Genomic DNA, 17,386 nt, shown 5'->3' on the forward strand with positions numbered 1-17,386 from the left:
ACTTGGCACGTTTATTTTCTCATTACTGATTTAGCCGACTGCTTGATTTCCTAAAAATCCGCTTGGCTGGATGGCTTCCTTAAACTTTTATTTTGGTACTTTTAGCTAACTTTTTGCATGCTAGCTAAATATTTAGAAATAGTAACTCAAGATTTAGAAATCTTGACTTCATATTTAGAAATCTTAGCAAAAGATTTATAAATTTTTGATAAATATTTAGTTTTAGCAAAATATTTAGAATGAAACTAAATGTTTTAAAACGTAGCTAAATATCTAGTATCAAGACATTTGTCAAGTGTTTAATGCAGTGTATTCTGTTGTTTTGTGATTTTATGTTTCATGCTACATTCAATATCTAATAGTACATTTTTCTTTCTTAAAAAGATTTTACAAAAATAATGCAGCTTTTTTTTTAATTTATTTTTTTAAATTCTTTTATTTATTTATTTATTTATTTATTTATTTATTATTCTTTTTTTATTTTTATTTTTATTTTTTTTTTTTTTGGGGGGGGGGGGGGGGGGGGGGTTTATGGCATTTCAATTCATTTCAATGGGGAAAACTGATTTGATTTGACAGTAATATGAGTTACGAGCTCTATCACAAGGTGAATCAAACTTGTAAGTAAAGGCACCACTGTATTTAAATGTGATATTAAGGGGAATATTTGTGTATTTCTTTTGGGTTTAATGTCACTGGACTTGAATACTGGCCAGAAACTAAATGATGATGAGTGTAACCATAAATCTAACAGAGGTTTTCTGGTCTGCTGACTCTTTTTCCTCTCCTCTGGAAACATCAGAGCCTGCAGCAGAGTGTGAATGAGACTGAAGATGTCAAAGTGAAGCACTCACTCTTGTGAAGCGCTCGCTCGGAGGGAAAATTCCCAGACAGAGAGACAGCAGGATCCAACCACGGAAGTAGCTGTTGCGGTTGTTGTTTTCCTGGAGCTGCTTGCAGATCTGACAGTAAATCTCATCCCTGGACAAAACATTTCAATCAGTGAAGAACAGAAAGATGATTCCTGGGCGTAAGTGTTGAGGAGTTTCTGTTACCTGAGGTCTTGTCTGACGATAGCGTATCCCACGATGATGTGGAGTTTTTCTAAAGACGTCAGTGGACGGTCCAGAGTTGGTCCTTCTCCGACCATGATGTCACCATCTTCCTGCACAGTCTGCAGCGTGGGGGGTTTGGCCACCTCCGTAAGGTCCTCTGACTGAAAGAAACCAACAGGAAATTAAAACATAACACCAAACTTCACAGAAACACAAAGTCCGCAGAGGGTCCAGGCTCACCTCCTCCATGATGATCGAGGGTTTCCTGACACCTGGGACGGATTTTGGGATTCCATTTTCTTGAACGCTGGATGGTTTTCTGTTCCTGGACAGCAGGTCTGTAAAGGTGGACCCCTTTCTTACACGGGGACTTCCTTCTGGGACTGTGTAGGCCCTCGGGTTTTGAGGAGTCTCACTGGGCACTGCAGATGGTTTCCTGGTTCTGGTCAGGAGGTCAGTGAAGATGGAGGTCTTTCTGGTTGGTGCTGGCTCCTCAGGGACTACTGAAGGCTGTCTTTCTTTTTTGTTCCTCAGCACCCTCTAAATGAGTCACACAGACCATTTTTAAAGTCTTCACTGATTAATTTAAGAAATAAGAAACCCAAGGCCCTGCTCTGTGAGGACGCCTACCTGATCCAGGCCCACCATGTGGCTGAGTCGCCGGTCGTTTCTGGAGATCAGGTCTTGGGGTAGAAAGCGTTCCTGCACGGGGGCTCCTTGGGCTCTAACCTGCTTCTTTGGCTCAGGGAGGTCTCCCATGAACCTCAGGATGATCCACCACACTGTCAGGGAGGCCTGGGGACAAAAATCAACACAGAAACACCACAAGGATTTCATGAGACAAACTCGGTACGGCATGAACAGGAGTTGAGTAAATGGTGAATATAAGTTCAGATCAAGCACCAGAACGTCTCCTTCATCCTCGTGGTACAGCAGCGGCTGTCTGAGCCTCTGACGGATGTGGGTGGAGGTGGCTGCACCCTGGAAGTACATGGAGGCAAATTTGGAGAACGAGTACTCATCCAGGTCATCATAGTCCTCTTCAGGAAGATCCGCCTCCATGGGGAGCTCATCGATGTCGATCTCCTCTATGACCATCCCCTCGAATTTCTGAAAAAGATCCAAACATTCAGTGAGTGGCTCTGCAGGACTCTGAACACAGCATAACATGAGCACAACTCCTGGTTCCCAGACCTCGAATCCCACAGGTGCCTGTCCCTCCTGGCCTCCGATTGTTTTGGGCAGGAACTCAAACATGCGTTCGACCATCTCCTGGTCATCGATGGCCTCGGCCTGAGCTCTGGCCTCGTTCTCTCTCTTCTGCCTCAGGACTTCCTCCAGGTGTCTCTGTTTCTCCAACATGGCCTTCTGCTCGGCTTCTTTGTCTCTGGCTGAGAGGAAACGCTGAAAGAAGAGGAACATGTTGTAAAATGTTTTACTACCTGATTTATTACCTAAATAGATAAATAAGACGGTGTATGAATAATAAAGCTGAATAAATAAGCACTGGTAAGGTCCATGTAGCTGGTCTGAAAATATGAGACAGTGCTGAAGTGCTAAAATCTGAAGTTCGTAGAGTGTCCACTAGAGGCTGGCTCCAGAAGTACCGTAAACCACACCCACTAGGGCTGAGAGAATATGCTATTCTCACGATTTGAGTCTTTAAAGATTGTTGGGGTGCCGATTTAATTTAAATTGTAATTCTTCAATATTTACAATATTTGTGATTTTTAGCTTGCTTTTTTTGACTCTAGACCATGTAAAAAAGTTAAATGATGATGATAATGTCTGCAGATTATATCAGGAGCCGTATTTTCCCATAAAATGCACATCACGTGAGTCAGAGAGAAACATTTCACCTTCTGCTGGAGAAAAGTGGAAACTTTTTTCTAATCCAGTTTATAAACAAAAACTGAAGTGAAGATTTTTTTTTTTTTTAATAAAAAAAAAAAAAAAGAATCACAATTTTGATATCATCAAACAAAAAAAAATCTGATATATTGATTTTCGATATTTTCTCCCACCCCTACACACACCAAACCAAAGCTGTTGGTGTGGAGGCTCACGGCAGCCCCATCTCCAATATTGCCCTTGTAGATGATATGCTTCAAAACTCTGTTTCAAAAATAGACAGGTGACGTCACAGAGACTACTTCTGTTAATCATACTGTCCTTGGTAAGGCCTAGCAGGTCACACACCCCACAGGAGAGGACATAGCTCTCAGGTGGTTGGCCTGTGATCCAGTCCGACGTGGTGCCTTCTTCCTGCTTGTCACTTCCCACTCCCACCCATAGACTGTTTAAAAAAAATAAATGGACGTTATCTTGCTCAGCTCGAATTGAGGTCTCCACAAAAACTGACCCCCCCCCCCGTGGCGAGCTGCAATATAGGTCAAAAAATCTCTCTCTCCAGTCATTCCAGATGGGCTGTGGTCCAACTTTAAAAAATTAATACACCTCGTAGAAATGTTTCTCACGTCCGATTGTTGTGGTTATTTGAAGATATCATTTGGCTACCTTGCATTCAAGTCCTCTTTTTCCTGTAATGCTTTGTTTTCATCAGTTACAAGAGGTTAAAAACAAAGTTTTATGTCATGTTCAACAATGATGGACATCTGCCGTTCTCATGTATTTTTTTGGGGGGTTGTAAAATATGTCAGGAGGTAGAGTCAGGATGTGATTTGACTCTCAGAGACTCTCAAAGAAAAAAAACGATAATTATTTTTGTCACCCAGCTCCACTCAGATTCTCCCAGAATCCCTCACAGTCTCTACTGCACAGACTCTGGCTGCACAACTGCTACAAAGGCATAAACCCCCCAAATGTACCTTACAAAGTGTTGAGTCACTCAAATGAACTTTAAGTATCAGTAATATTGTGCTGAATTGTTATAAAGATGTAACTTAGTGGTTTAGGTTGCTTACCTTTTTAATCTAGTTTTTAATCTGGAGTGATTTCTTTGAGCTCTGAACAGCATTATTACCACCATTACTTTTATAACTACTTTTTTTTTTTGCAGTGTTTTTATTTTATTTGATTGTAATTACTTTTATGTTACTTTAATGGGTTTAAATTCTTATAATTTTCTTTCAGTTCATTCTATTTTACTCTTATTTTTATTGATTGATGGTATCTTTTAGATCTTATCATATTGATTTTATTGCAATGACTTCATTTTCACTTTAGAGTATTTTTTATGACTCTTATCAACTATCGCTGCTGTCCCGTAAATGAAACTGAGTTTGAGTTGTGCTCCATGAGGGGAGACCTTGAGGCCTGCAGCCTCTTTCCCGCACGTCACTTACACCCTGTTTCCTGCTCTATCCACCGTCCTGTCCTGTCTGATTAAAGGCATAAAAAGCCTTAAAAAAGCAACTTCAAAAAACAGTATGTGTACCAGCCACAGGTGATGTAAGTTAGCTCAGCTGCTTTGGTGTTTGGCCATCGACCGCTGCACACAGGGGTCAGCTCGAGCTGCAACTGTCTCACTAAAGGCATCAAAGTCCCCAAATGTACTTTTAAACACATGTAATGTGTAATATGTAAGATGAAACATAAGTTTTACTGTTTTTTTCTGTTTTTTTCTGATTTTTTCTGATTGCTGGAAGTGACTCGGAGCATGAGTTTGGTGTTCATGACAGATGATTTGTTTCCCATAAAGGAGCAGATACTCCAGACTTCTTCCAAAGCTTTCATCATCTTTCTCGTTGAACTTGGACTCACATCTCTCTTCATCTTCCTGAGAGCCTTTCTGGCCAGCCCTCCCCTGGTGTAAGCCTGCAGCAAGATCACGGCGTCCCTCTTGCGTTTCCACTCCTTCCTGGCAAGGTATCCTCTGATTTGAGTCTGCAGCACCACGGTCGCCTCTCGCTTCCTCTTGTACTGGTAGTGGAGCTGGCGAGAGCGAACCTGCGCCTGCAGCCTCGCAAAGCCCAGCTGGACCTGGAGGTGGATCACAACGCTGACGGGGTTAGCTGGACTTTAGCTCTGGATCTTCACTGTGCTGATGATACTTCAAACAGGGACTCACCACTTTGTAGAGCTTTCTGCCTTTGTGTCCTCTCCAGTGTTTCTGGATGACAAGAGCAGCCGCCTTCTTCCTCAGGAACTGTCTCCTGCAGAGGAAATCAAACAAAACACATTCATGAGAAGCACAAAAAGAGACGTATGTCAAGTAAAAAATGTTACACAAGCAGAAAGAATAAATAAATAAACAACACAAGCTGTTTGACTGGCACCTGTATTTGTATCCTCGGAGGACTTTCTGTATCAGAAGAGCTTTCTCGTTCAGCTCTTTCATTCGTTCCACTTCCAGCATGGTGTCGTGGAAGTCCTGAAGAAAACAGAAACATTTTATTTTAACCTTTAAATCAAGTTTTCAAAGAAACTAAAGAGCTAACGGCAAACATTAGACATTAATATGTTTAAATTTTGAAGAAATAAGTACACACATAAGGTCAAATTTATCAAGGCAGGCATGTCCAAAGTCAGGCCCAGGGGCCAATTTCATACTGCCCCCAGATTTCATCTCACAGTGAATTAATTATCCCACTGAAATGAATCATGTTCTATATTATGTGCACATTTACATTTTCTGTCAAAGCCTAGTCTAATCTAGTAACTTCTCACTAAACTACATCAGGACTGTGAATAGGCTACTTGCATAAATCTAAATCTCCGACATTCTGCAGACACTCAACAACTCTTACTTCTGACCTCTCTAAATGAATGGATTTATCATGATGTAAAAATGTGAAAAGGCGAAAGTTCAAAAAACGCATCAGAGGACACAAGATGAGATTAAAGTTATGTAACGGTGCAGAAAACACAAAAACTGGTGAGTAAAAGGATAAGATAAGAATGAGGAAAATAAATAATTGGGGATAAAAATGTTGTTTTCAGGTCAGAATAGTCTGAATGAAAAACAATCCTGATCAAATTCAGATCCTGATCATGCCATAAAAACATCCTAATATATTTTCCCTATATCGCCCCCTAATGGAGAAGATTTTCCTTGGTCAGAAGCAGGGTGTGCTGATGTTTACACAGCATGTAACACTGCAGAAAACTGACCACTGATTATCTGGGATCAAGACACACCTGAGTTACAGGTGAGCTTTGATTTCATCAGCCTGTGATGATGGAACAAGGATGTTTGAGCACTGAGAGACTGATTTTAACAGAAATCATTAAAAGATATTGTTTGAGAAGGTGGCCCAGACTCAAGTTCGGTGTGTGGCCTGTTTCCTGCATGCCATTCCCCACTCTCACCCTGTCTCTGTCTCTATCCACTGTCCTATCCTCTCCGATTAAAGGCATGAAAAGCCTCAAAAAATAACTTAAAAATAAACAAAAAGAAATTAACAAATCAAGCATCCAATGTTACTTTCAGGGTAAATAAAAATGTCAGTATGAGCTGCTCACAAAGTCAAACAAGGCCCTCTTTTGAAACAGTTATGACACCCCTGCATTAAAGGATTAGTTCAAAGAGGGATGAGAGTCAAGGTTACTACCTTTTTCTCAACAAACCTCAAAGATTGGTATTAAAGGGGCAAACGCTCAGTTTGTTTTTAAGTTGAAAAAAATTAAAGCATGCCGACTAAAGCTTTTTGAATTGTAAAACTTTTTTGCTTTAAGTTGGAAGAATGAATTATAAAAGTTTTCATTTTATTCACATGAAACTACTGACTGGAAATTTCTACCACACAAATAGAGATGTATGATCCTCAGAGTAACTCTTGACGACTGGTTCTGACAGTTACAGTGAAAGAAAAAAGACCATTTTTCTTTGCAAAAATTCTGCATGCATAGTAAGGTGGTGTCAGGCAGCATCACTTTGTAATGTCTTCTTTCCATTTATTAGATGATAATTCTAATAATAATTGTTTAAAGGAAACAGTGGTCTAATTTTAAGTAAATAACTCCTGTGGAGTCTCATCAGAGCAAGACAACAAGTGAGCATCAGGGACAGTTTCAGAGAATTGATCACGAGCATCTGTCACTTCTATCAGAGCCACTGAAGGCTGAGCTCAGCCAACACACGGGTTGTTGGCAGGGCTTCCAGGTCCACATGGGGAAAACAGATGGTCCAGGAGAAACTGATCATTGTGGGAGCTGCTGAATGTGATGGCAGTCGTCTCACAGGTTAAATCTTTACCCTTTTTGGAGCCCCCTCAAAAACAGATTACACACCTGTGTATGTGTTACAGATTTTACCACTGTGTGTTTGATAAAAACAACTCCTCGTGTCACAGCTTCAGACCAGTTTAAATGTAAGACGATCACCTTAAGGAATATCTTCGTCTTCCCCGTCTTCCAGTCCCCCTCTCCAGCCAGCACCGTCTCACAGATGCTTTCGCAGCACTTCTCTTTGCTTTCCTGTCAGAGCAAATAAACACGACACAAACAAAACATGAGCGTGATGCAGTAAAGGGAGGATCTCACACTCAAAATGATTTGAAGTTTAAACCTCAGACGTACTGTTTTAGGATCGCAGAGGGAAGTCTTCAGCAGGACACGGTAGCGATCCAGGAACTCTTGGAACGTGTAGCGTACGGGGTACCCAGCTTTACGGATCCTGATGGTCTCCATCATCCCAGAGTACCGGAGCTGACGCATGCACAGCTCTCTGTCAAACAGCTGAGAAGAAGAAGGTTAAGATTTATCTGATTCTTTTTCTCTTTTTTTAATATTTCTGGTTTATTTTATTTATTTCTTTTCCTCACCATGGGCTTCTTGAAGTCGTTTGGTTTGATGCAGCGGATGAAGTACGGCTGACACGCCGTCAGTGTTTTCATCAGGGAGTCCAGAGACAGGCGGAACTGACCGGTCAGGGTCGGTACGCGTTTCTTGTTATCAGCTGCTTGCTGTTTGACAGAAGAATAAACCACACAGTGTGAGAATAATCAACAGTAAAGGTTTGTTTTATCACACTGCTGCGTCTGCTGCTTGCCGCACTGACCCGCAGGCTGCTGCTGGCTGTGGTGATGGTGATCATCTTGGGTTTGACGTTGCCCTTGACGGTACCGGTTGATAGCTCGCTCTGGAACAGCTGCTTGAGGAGTTTATTGGAGGAGGTCTCCATGAGCTGGATCAGGTCTGAGCTGAGGGCGTCACGGTTCTTCTCCAGGAAACCTGAAGACACAAACGACAGAGTAAGAACCTCAAGAAATCAAGAGACAAGGAGTTTGTAGTTTTTAAAGTTTTACCTTTGGAGTCATAGAACACCACTCCTGCAAAGTGCTGGACTCCAAACTGTGTCTCATAGTTGTTCTTGGGTGGGATATAGATGCCCCCCTTCCCATGGACCTGATTCATCTTTTGGAGCATGGTGTTATCTGTGCCCTGTTAATCAGCAGAAGAAGAGATTTAAGGCTTTCTCTGCTTCCTAAGAACAGGATTTAAGGTGGAATGAGGGTGATACAAACCTTGGGGAAGTTGCTCTCCTCGTCGATCAGAGCCAGCATGTTCATGGGTTTGCTGGCCAGCACGTCCAGGGTGCGCTGGTTGTCCTGGTAGTCGATGTGCTTCCACACGATGCTCTCCCGCGTGTACTCGTCCTGCTCCAGCTTGAAAACATGTTTGACGAAAAACTGCTGCAGCTGCTCGTTGGCAAAGTTAATGCACAGCTGCTCAAAGCTGCAACAAACCAAAAAGCATAAAAGGAAAAAACATAAAAACATGGTCATCGTCTCAAAGCGGCAGCACCAACATTTCTTTAGTCACGAGAGAGACTGCAAACCTGTTTTTGTCGAAGTTCTCGAAACCAAAGATGTCGAGGAGTCCGATGGACTGCCGCAGCTCTTTGTCATCTTCAGGTGGTTTGTGAATGGCTGCGTTGATTTTGTCCACGACCCAGATGAAGAGTTTTCCATAGATGGCCTGTGTGAACGACATGGAGGACGAGTTACTGACACGAACACACACCAAGAAATAAACAAAAGTAAAATCTGAGTGTCTTTAAATCGACACCGGCTCTGACTCTGCTGTTCGTGAGTGATCACTCTGTCATTGTTGTGGCTCAGCTGGGTTACGGAGAGTATTTAAAAGGTGGTTTAAGGATTAATCCTCTAGAGTTTAGTCTGGTGTCCTGAGACGGTCACACATCCACCTGTCAAATACTCAGACTACACTGACCCAAAAACACACTTCAAAGTCAACTCATCACTGTCACTCTGTGCTTTTCTGAGCTCAGTGCGTGCATAAAATCATAACATACATAGAGATACATCAATGATCTAAGAACAGCCATCTATCATAGTGTCTAATATCAGAGGCTGGAGAATCTCTGCTGAGCTTCATGTTTCATGTGTTCATGCACTCGATGTGAATGACCTATTTGTGTTGTTTGTTTATGTATTTATCTCCAGTTGCAAACAAATTTACCTGTGGAGACAATAAAAAATACCTTTGACCTTTGACCTCTAACCTTTGACCAGCACACTCACATTACAATGTCAACTTCAGCTTGTGAACATGATAAATGAACAAAGTGTTTGCTGTTAAAAAATGTGAGTTTCATGTTGAGATACAGACACGAGCATCAGCATGTCTCACTATATTATTACTGTTCAACAGTAAACACAACTACGTTTGTGCAGCTCTGCTTTAAGTTTAATACTTGTGTTAAACTAAAATAGATTAGAACATCATTCTACAATTTTGTTCACGCATAATAAAACAATTAAAGACAGTTTCTCTTTGAATTTGAACAATGAAGGCTTAAAGGTCACCAAAATCTAAATCTTATTTCCCATAATTATCTGAATATTTCCAAAGATCTATCACAAAAGTGTCAAAACATACTCAAACGCCCATCTTATACTCTTCAAACTTGGTTAAGACTCATTTACCATGGATCTCTTTGTTTAGCAGATGATGGAATAAAATGTAGCTTCTTTATAATACTGTGATCAGCATTAGCATGCTAAATGTTAGCTTAAAACATGGGACTATTCAATGCTATGTGTTGCTGTTGTGCTGTAGGTATAAACATGAGGCTCAAAATAGTGTTGAACCTAACACTGGAAAAATGCTTATATAAGAGGATGTTAAAGTTAAAGAGGGGGTATATGATCTTTTTTAAAAGTCTTTATTCTGTCTCTCTGGTGTCCTGTAATACACTGCAAAAAACTGAAATCTTATCAAGTGTTTTTGTCTTATTTTCAGTTAAAAAAATGTCTTTTTAGACGTACCATGAGACACATTCTGACTGGTCCATTAAAATCTTTTGTTTCAATTTATTTAAGGTTAAAATGAGGTCTGAATCGCATGTGACAAGTAAAAAAAATGCCAATGAACCAAGAGAAAAGTTACTTGTATAAATAAGTTATTCAGGTTTCAAGCAAATTTTTCCTTCTCAATGGGCAGATTTTTTTACTTGTTACCAGCTATTCAGACCTCATTTAGTCTTTAAATAACTTGAAAAAATACATTTTGCTGAACTGGTCAGGTGAATTTGGCACATTTCAAGTATAAGAAGACAAATTTTACTCAAAATAAGACAAAATATTGATAAGATTTCAGTTTTTGCAGTGCAGCTTTATAAAATTTCCATATAAAAATATTTAAATAATAATATATGTTTTTTAGAAAACTCTTGTTTCAGCCTCTGTCTGTGACACTTTGTTTTAGCTCTGTCTCTTTAAGGCTCCCAGCACCACAAACCCCCTTAACTCTGATTGGCCAGCCCTCTGGAGGCCTACTGGGGGCAGATCTTGTTGTTTGAGGCCAATCCCTTCAACATGTCATGAGCTAATTCGGAAAACCTTAAATGATGACCTCATCATTTCAGAAGTCTTGTGAAGATCTTGTGAAGATCTTGTGCTGTTTTTGGAACGGACTGTTTTGAACAGCTCTGAGCAGTTTTGAAAACATGCACACATTTAATAGAACATCCAGCATTGTCACTTTATAGCAATCTTTAAAGAATGAGAAAGCAGAATACCCCCTCTTTAAGTTTTATGAAGACTACTCTTGAATAGCCACTGTTCACTGTTGTCTCAATAATCTGCAGGTGTGTTTGTATAAACTATGTTTTCAAAGAGACAAACAGGGTTTGACTGATGTTACTTTGACAAATGCGTCCCTGCCGTCCACCGCCTGGTCAGAGGCCAGAGATTTGGTCACGCTCTCTCTGGCTGTCATGAAGGAGCGCTCCGTCAGACTCCTCTCCAGCTCTTTGGACGACACCTGAAGCGACAGGTAAGACTTAGTCAAGTGAGGTTGTCTCATTATCTCCTTTTCACTTCACGTTTGAAATTAAACCAAACACACCTCCAAAAGTTGGCCGGCCATGTCGAAATGGGACGATTTATTGACATCGCAGCCCTCCAGGTTATTCACTATGGTGCCTGAAACAATGAAGGGAGGAGATCTTCATCGGCTCAAAAGGCGCTTTCATTGAATACTGATTTGTTTTTGTGGTTAATTCTTACTCTCAAACTTGACGTTGCCCAGGTGAAGGATGGCAGCGAGCAGCCTGGAGATTTCCCAGGAGTCATTCTCTGTGAACATGAGGATCTTCAGAGCAGACCTGAAGTGAGCGTACTCCTTCACGTCATCACGTCCCTCACAGCTGGTGCAGTTACCCTGTGGGTGTTAAAACACAGTCAAATATGAGCTCTGGTTGACTTTGATTCACACATTTATCTTAAAGGTCTTTCATTTCATTTGTACCATGGTAAGGTAGTTGTACTCTGAAGCGTTTCCAAGGGAGAGGAGCTTTTTCTGCTCTGCTGACATTCCCATCAGCATGTAGTAAAAGATGTGGTAGTTTCTTTCATCAGGGGCCTTCAAAAGAAAACTAAAATATTTAACACAACATTCAACCTGTGTCATGTTTGTGCTCAAAAAATATGAAAGGAAGTTGTTTTTCTCACCTGGCGACAAACTCTGGACTTCTCCAGCAGGTACTGCTCCACCCGGGCCCCCTCTATGGCGCCTCCTTTGGTGAAGTTGACGTCTATGTACTTCCCAAAACGGCTGGAGTTATCGTTGCGAACAGTTTTGGCGTTTCCAAAGGCTGAGAGGAGAGCATGAATAAAAGGGAACAACATAAACCAGGGAGATCCAGGGGAATATAAAACATTTTAGAGATAAACTTGGTGGTTTTTGTCTCACCTTCCAGGATGGGGTTTGCTTCAAGAATCTGCTGCTCGATCCAGGAGTGCTGCCCACTCACTGCAGCCAGAAACTGCAGCATGAGCTTTGTGCTCTCAGTCTTTCCTGCTCCCGACTCTCCACTGAAGAGGAAACAAAAGAAGAAGGTAATGCAGAGAAAAGTCCCATGATGATGTCTGCAAGTGCGTTATGCCCTGGTTTCTTTTCGGATGATAATGATGTGAAATGCTCAGGTGGGCTCTGTTTAGGTTTAGTTTGTTGATCTGTCAGACCCAAATGGGCAATAAAAAAAAATTAAATTAAAACAAGGGTTTTGTTTGTAGGGTGTTCCACATTTCTTTGTTGCCACAAACCTTCGCGGTGACTGAGCCAGAATGAAAAAAAAAAAAAAAATCAGGGGATAGGTGGTAAAATCTGCTAAATGAGCCACCTAAGGTCTTTTTATTTGTTGGTTTTCATCTGTTTTGGTTGGTCTATGAAGGTACTCACACTGTAGGGAGTCATCACTCTGCAAAAAACTGAAATCTTACCAAGTGATTTTGTCTTGTTTTCAGGAGAATGTCTTTTTAGACTTAATCTGAGCTACATTCGCCTGACCAGTCCAAAAAATGCCTAATTTCAAGTAATTTAAAGACAAAAATGAGGTCTGCTTTGCATGTAACAAGTTAAAAAAATCTGCCATTGCAATAAGAAAAAACTGCTCAAAAATTTGCTTGAAACCAGAAGAATGCCTTAATACAAGAAACTTTCCCTTTTTTTTTTCTTTGAAAACAGTTCTTTGTGTAGATTATTTTTAAAAACACAACCTTGCTTTATTTTTTGTCATGTCCTGATATTTGTTCTTATTTGCTTGTGTTCCTAAAAATTGTATTTGCTACTTCTTGTAGTTGCATGTTCATTCATTCATTCATTCATTCATTTTCTGTACATCTTATCCTGTACAGGGTCGTAGGTGGTTGAAGCCTATCCCAGCTGTCATTGGGCAAGAGGCTGGGTACACCCTGGACTGGTTGTCAGTCAATCACAAGGCTGACACATAGACAGACAGACGTTCACACACACACTCACACTTACGGATAATTTACGGGCAATTTTGTGTGCCCAATTAACCTGATGAGCATGTTTTTGTACTGTGGGAGAAAGCCGGAGTACCCGGAGAGAACCCACGCATGCACGGGGAGAACATGCAAACTCCACACAGAAAGGCCCACCGGCCTGGGAATTGGACTGGTGACCTTCTTGCTGTGAGGCTGCAGCGCTAACTGTTGCGCTACCGTGCAGCCCTGTAGTTGCATGTGTTATAGGAAAAATATATCCAATTTGCACGTGCGCATGTTTAATAATGATACTTCATTTTGGCATAAAATATTTTCATCTTGTTCCTTCCTATCTATAAAAACCTACAGCAATGAAGGTTTTTTTTAATTTGCAAATTTGTATTTCCAGGGTTCTGGTTTAGCTCGGGGTCAGATCATTCGTCCCATGTCGGAAGGTTTAGTCCTCTGAGCAGGTGGTCAGTGTTTGAAAATGACCCTTGATCCTTTGCTGCAGGTCATTCCCTGGTCACGCCCCTCTTTTGTTGCACTGGCCTCTCAATAAAGTTTGAAAAAGCCTTAGAAATAATCAAAGATTAAAGCTGCAAGCAGCGTTGGACGGGTTCTCACGCTCTCACCCATCCTTCATGCCAATTTCATTCTTTTCTGGCCCTCTTAGTGGTCTAACAGTTGATATCATGTATTATTTTCTTTGCTGAGTCACATGACCAGCTACATGGAACTTGAACTCCTAATGCTAATTTTGTCAGGAATCCATTCATGCCATTTTCAAAGCTGTACGAGTTTTACTTTTTTTGTCTAGAGGGCCAAATGTGGCAGGTAGCCTGGGCTTGATTGATTAATCCCGTGCTTTTTAATGGAGGGAGCTGAGAGGGCTTCTGTAGGATTTGGCAACTTTCAAGGCTCGCCATTTGAAAACCAGGTCCCACATAACAACTTCCATATGAACTTTTGTAGACCAGGGTTTAGTCTGTCATGTGAGCAAATTTGGAGCCGATACCGCTCATGGTTTCAGAGGAGATAATTTTTGCAGAAAGGGTAAAATTCAACAAAATCTTATTTTGAATTGCCAGCTTCCTGTGCAAGATAGAGCCGTGGTGCCCCCTTTTTTGTGCGTGTCAATGAGACGTACATTTTGATATTTTGGTTTCATCTCTCTGTGGCATTCCTACTGCCCAATGGAGCTATTTTGGTGTGTTTTTGAGTGCCTAGGTGGCGCTAGGGAGCATATTAGGGAATATTGGGGGGTTTATGATTGGTATCTTTTTTGAAATTTTTCACGATTGTGGGGTGTGTGTGCCAATTTCGATGAGTTTTTGAGCACGTTTAGGGGGTCTAATTAGAGCTCAAAGACTGGACGAAATAATAAGACAGAAACAGACAAAATACAAAAGCGCCCTGGTCCTGCCCTCTTCCTTTGGGTGAGGACCCCAAAAAAAAAGATTTCATATCACATGGGGCCTGACAGACATCCGTGTTTTCTGTGTGTGCTGTCAGTCAGCTGTTCAGTGCTGTGAGGACACCCCTAAAAAACATTTGTCTCCAAAGTTTCCCTCAATCAGCTCTTTGATTCTGAACCCCAACTGTAACCAGCCTCAGTCTGGAGTAAACAAACAAATAAACAAACAAGCGCTGACCTGATCACACAGCACTGGTTCTTCTTGTTGCGCCTCATGTTGAAGAAGCAGCTGTCTGCGATGGCGAAGACGTGGGGCGGCAGCTCACCCAGCCGCCGGTCTGTGTACATGTGAATGTGCTCAGTGGTGTAGATGGGCAGCAGCTGGTAAGGGTTCACTGCCACCAGAATGGAGCCTGTGTATGTCTGGAGACAGAGAGGGACGTTAACACACACACACACACACACACACACACACACACACACACACACACACATACAGCGGACAGATGTGAGCAGAAACAAGTTACTGTGGTGCAACGTAACATCAAGTTAGACTCCTCAGTGAAACACAGGCTGATCATGGCTGCTGTGCTCCAGGAGGGTCATGGGATTGAAAATGTCATGGATGATATAAATATCAGCTGCGGTGAGTTTTACTTCCAGGATTTAGCGTTAGGATTGTTATGAAACAAAGTGTCCTGATTGATGAGTGAGTAAACACAGTTGAGCGTTGATGCAGACACACTGCAACACTGAAACACTGAAACACTGGGATGTTCTCTTTACACAGAGGCTCATTCGTCTCTATGGAGACAAACAGCACAGTGATAAAATAAAGGGCAAAGTCTGAGATAGAAAGACATTCACAGCGAGGGGAGACGCAGGCGAGTAAGCATTTCCACGGCAGGTTATGGACGCCATAAAAACTAGGCGTTTCAGGCTGAAATCCAGGGACTGGACACCTACATAGATCAGGCCTTCTTTGTGTCGCACCAGGAGGTTCCTGAGGAGCCCGGCCTCGTTCAGGTCACCCAGCCTTATCATGTCCTCCACACCCTTCACAGAGGTGGGGTGCATGGGCCGGATGGTGCCCTCCGTCTTCTTGTTGATCTTGTGCGTCTGTAGGTATGACACAACAAACATAACTTAATATTTGCAATATAAAAATCCTTGTCGTGATTGAAGCAGATTTATGTTTGTTTTTTACCTTTCCTTCATCGTCCACCAGTTGGAGCTGACCAGTGTCTGTCACTTTGACCTCAGCCCCAATGGGCACCCCGGACCCTGAGTCCACCCACACAACATCCCCCTGGTTGGAAAACAGACATCACATTAAGAAAAAACACAAATAAACAGCCTCAAATGACTCTGTTTGACCATCAGGTCGTCATGAATGAAGTTTTGTTTTTCCTTTCTTACCTTACTCAAATGCAGCATGGTGGAAACTTGTGTCACATCTGTAGAAATAATAAAATTTGTTTTTAGCCTTAGCACAATCTGTGTAAAAATAATGGACTTTAATCTGTTAATGATCCAGTATAAACGTCAGATAGTTTAAATAACAGGCTTACACACTGTAAACTAATCTTAAACATAGTGTAGATAAGATATAAAGCTGCTATGACAGGAAGGTGTTCAAGTGTTGAATCACTTTTAACATAACCTTATGCTTGACTGAAAGATCAGGATGCATTAATGTAAAAAAAAAAAAAACACATTTAAAAAGTCACTTTTTGAGACATAAACACTGTTGTGTGTAATTGTAAAAGCTGGATACCGATGACTAAGATTCTGGACACTCCTTAAAATGATTTTTCACTATGTTTTGCTGATAATAACACTAAAAAATAGTGTAAACACATTCAAAACAATATAGTTTAACACAGAACCTGATTGTGTGTGTGACTGTGTGTGTTGGTCTTATTCTTACCTGACAGCCGTTGTTCCTGAAGAAGAAGCCCCTCTTTCTCCTGCTGCTCCTGAGGGAACTTTGCCTTCACAGACACTGAAGCAGGAAGCAGGGAGTCCTTCCCAGCAGACGCACACGTTTATGGCACTTTGACTTTGCTCCTGCAGCAACAGAACCACCCAGAGTCTCTAACTCCGGGAATCAAACCACATCCGGTCCTTAACACCATTACAGAACAGGAGTTAGGCTGTGGATTCATTCGTCTAGCTAAAGGGTCTATAAAAATCAGACAAGTTTAACACGGATGGTATCAAGATGATCCTTTAACCTCTAATGGAACACAAAATCTTTAATTAAAATATAAAATATGTAAAGCAAAATGTATCAACACTTTTAGACTAAAGCGTTTAACTTGAACATCTTTTTTCCTTTTCAAATATTTCTTTAAAAGTTGTCTCTTTTTATATAAATGGATACTTTATTTTCATGTCTGGTCTTAAATTTGATCCTAAGCCTGATGGGAGAATTAAGACACACAAACTAGAAGTCAGCGTACAGGAGAACAACTACAAAATCAACTTAACATGGAATTCCCCAAAAAATCCACACGCTGAATTTACCTTCTAGTTTACACATACTTATATAAACACACACATATACATGTCAACACAACCTCAGACACTTAAGATGCAGATTCAAACACGGGACAAATTTCCTTAACTTGTGCTGTCAGATATTGGCTAATGAGATACCTGAGCACCCTCAGGTATCAGAAACAAATGCGGGGCTGCTCAGAAAATGTGGATCAGGTTTAGTATATTTTAACAGGAGACAGTAGAAAGCAATG

At 41.2% G+C, this 17,386-nt stretch overlaps 1 protein-coding gene across 1 annotated transcript in view; it reads right to left on the bottom strand.

The window, feature by feature from the left end:
* Positions 1-16,650, bottom strand: part of myo7ba (myosin VIIBa) — a 35,170-nt gene extending 18,520 nt beyond the window's left edge. Inside the window, exons 1-27 of the mRNA XM_074668593.1 lie at positions 16,561-16,650; positions 16,050-16,087; positions 15,838-15,939; positions 15,597-15,749; positions 14,869-15,053; positions 12,177-12,298; positions 11,936-12,078; positions 11,733-11,846; positions 11,492-11,645; positions 11,331-11,407; positions 11,127-11,246; positions 8,797-8,936; positions 8,483-8,693; positions 8,264-8,399; positions 8,017-8,189; positions 7,781-7,921; positions 7,536-7,694; positions 7,341-7,433; positions 5,294-5,388; positions 5,086-5,170; positions 4,779-4,997; positions 2,250-2,459; positions 1,959-2,165; positions 1,686-1,850; positions 1,296-1,595; positions 1,056-1,216; positions 855-981 (exon numbers count right to left, since the gene is read on the bottom strand). Coding sequence (XP_074524694.1) covers positions 855-981; positions 1,056-1,216; positions 1,296-1,595; positions 1,686-1,850; positions 1,959-2,165; positions 2,250-2,459; positions 4,779-4,997; positions 5,086-5,170; positions 5,294-5,388; positions 7,341-7,433; positions 7,536-7,694; positions 7,781-7,921; positions 8,017-8,189; positions 8,264-8,399; positions 8,483-8,693; positions 8,797-8,936; positions 11,127-11,246; positions 11,331-11,407; positions 11,492-11,645; positions 11,733-11,846; positions 11,936-12,078; positions 12,177-12,298; positions 14,869-15,053; positions 15,597-15,749; positions 15,838-15,939; positions 16,050-16,067 — 3,810 coding nt within the window. The 5' untranslated portion in view covers positions 16,068-16,087; positions 16,561-16,650. The remainder of the gene's footprint in view (positions 1-854; positions 982-1,055; positions 1,217-1,295; positions 1,596-1,685; positions 1,851-1,958; positions 2,166-2,249; positions 2,460-4,778; positions 4,998-5,085; positions 5,171-5,293; positions 5,389-7,340; positions 7,434-7,535; positions 7,695-7,780; positions 7,922-8,016; positions 8,190-8,263; positions 8,400-8,482; positions 8,694-8,796; positions 8,937-11,126; positions 11,247-11,330; positions 11,408-11,491; positions 11,646-11,732; positions 11,847-11,935; positions 12,079-12,176; positions 12,299-14,868; positions 15,054-15,596; positions 15,750-15,837; positions 15,940-16,049; positions 16,088-16,560) is intronic.
* Between the last annotated feature and the right edge of the window lie 736 nt (positions 16,651-17,386).

The sequence above is a fragment of the Halichoeres trimaculatus genome, unplaced genomic scaffold, assembly GCF_033239565.1.
Source record: "Halichoeres trimaculatus isolate MK-OKI-2021-1 unplaced genomic scaffold, fHalTri1.1 fHalTri1_scaffold_4, whole genome shotgun sequence".
Classification (NCBI taxonomy): Eukaryota; Metazoa; Chordata; class Actinopteri; order Labriformes; family Labridae; genus Halichoeres; species Halichoeres trimaculatus.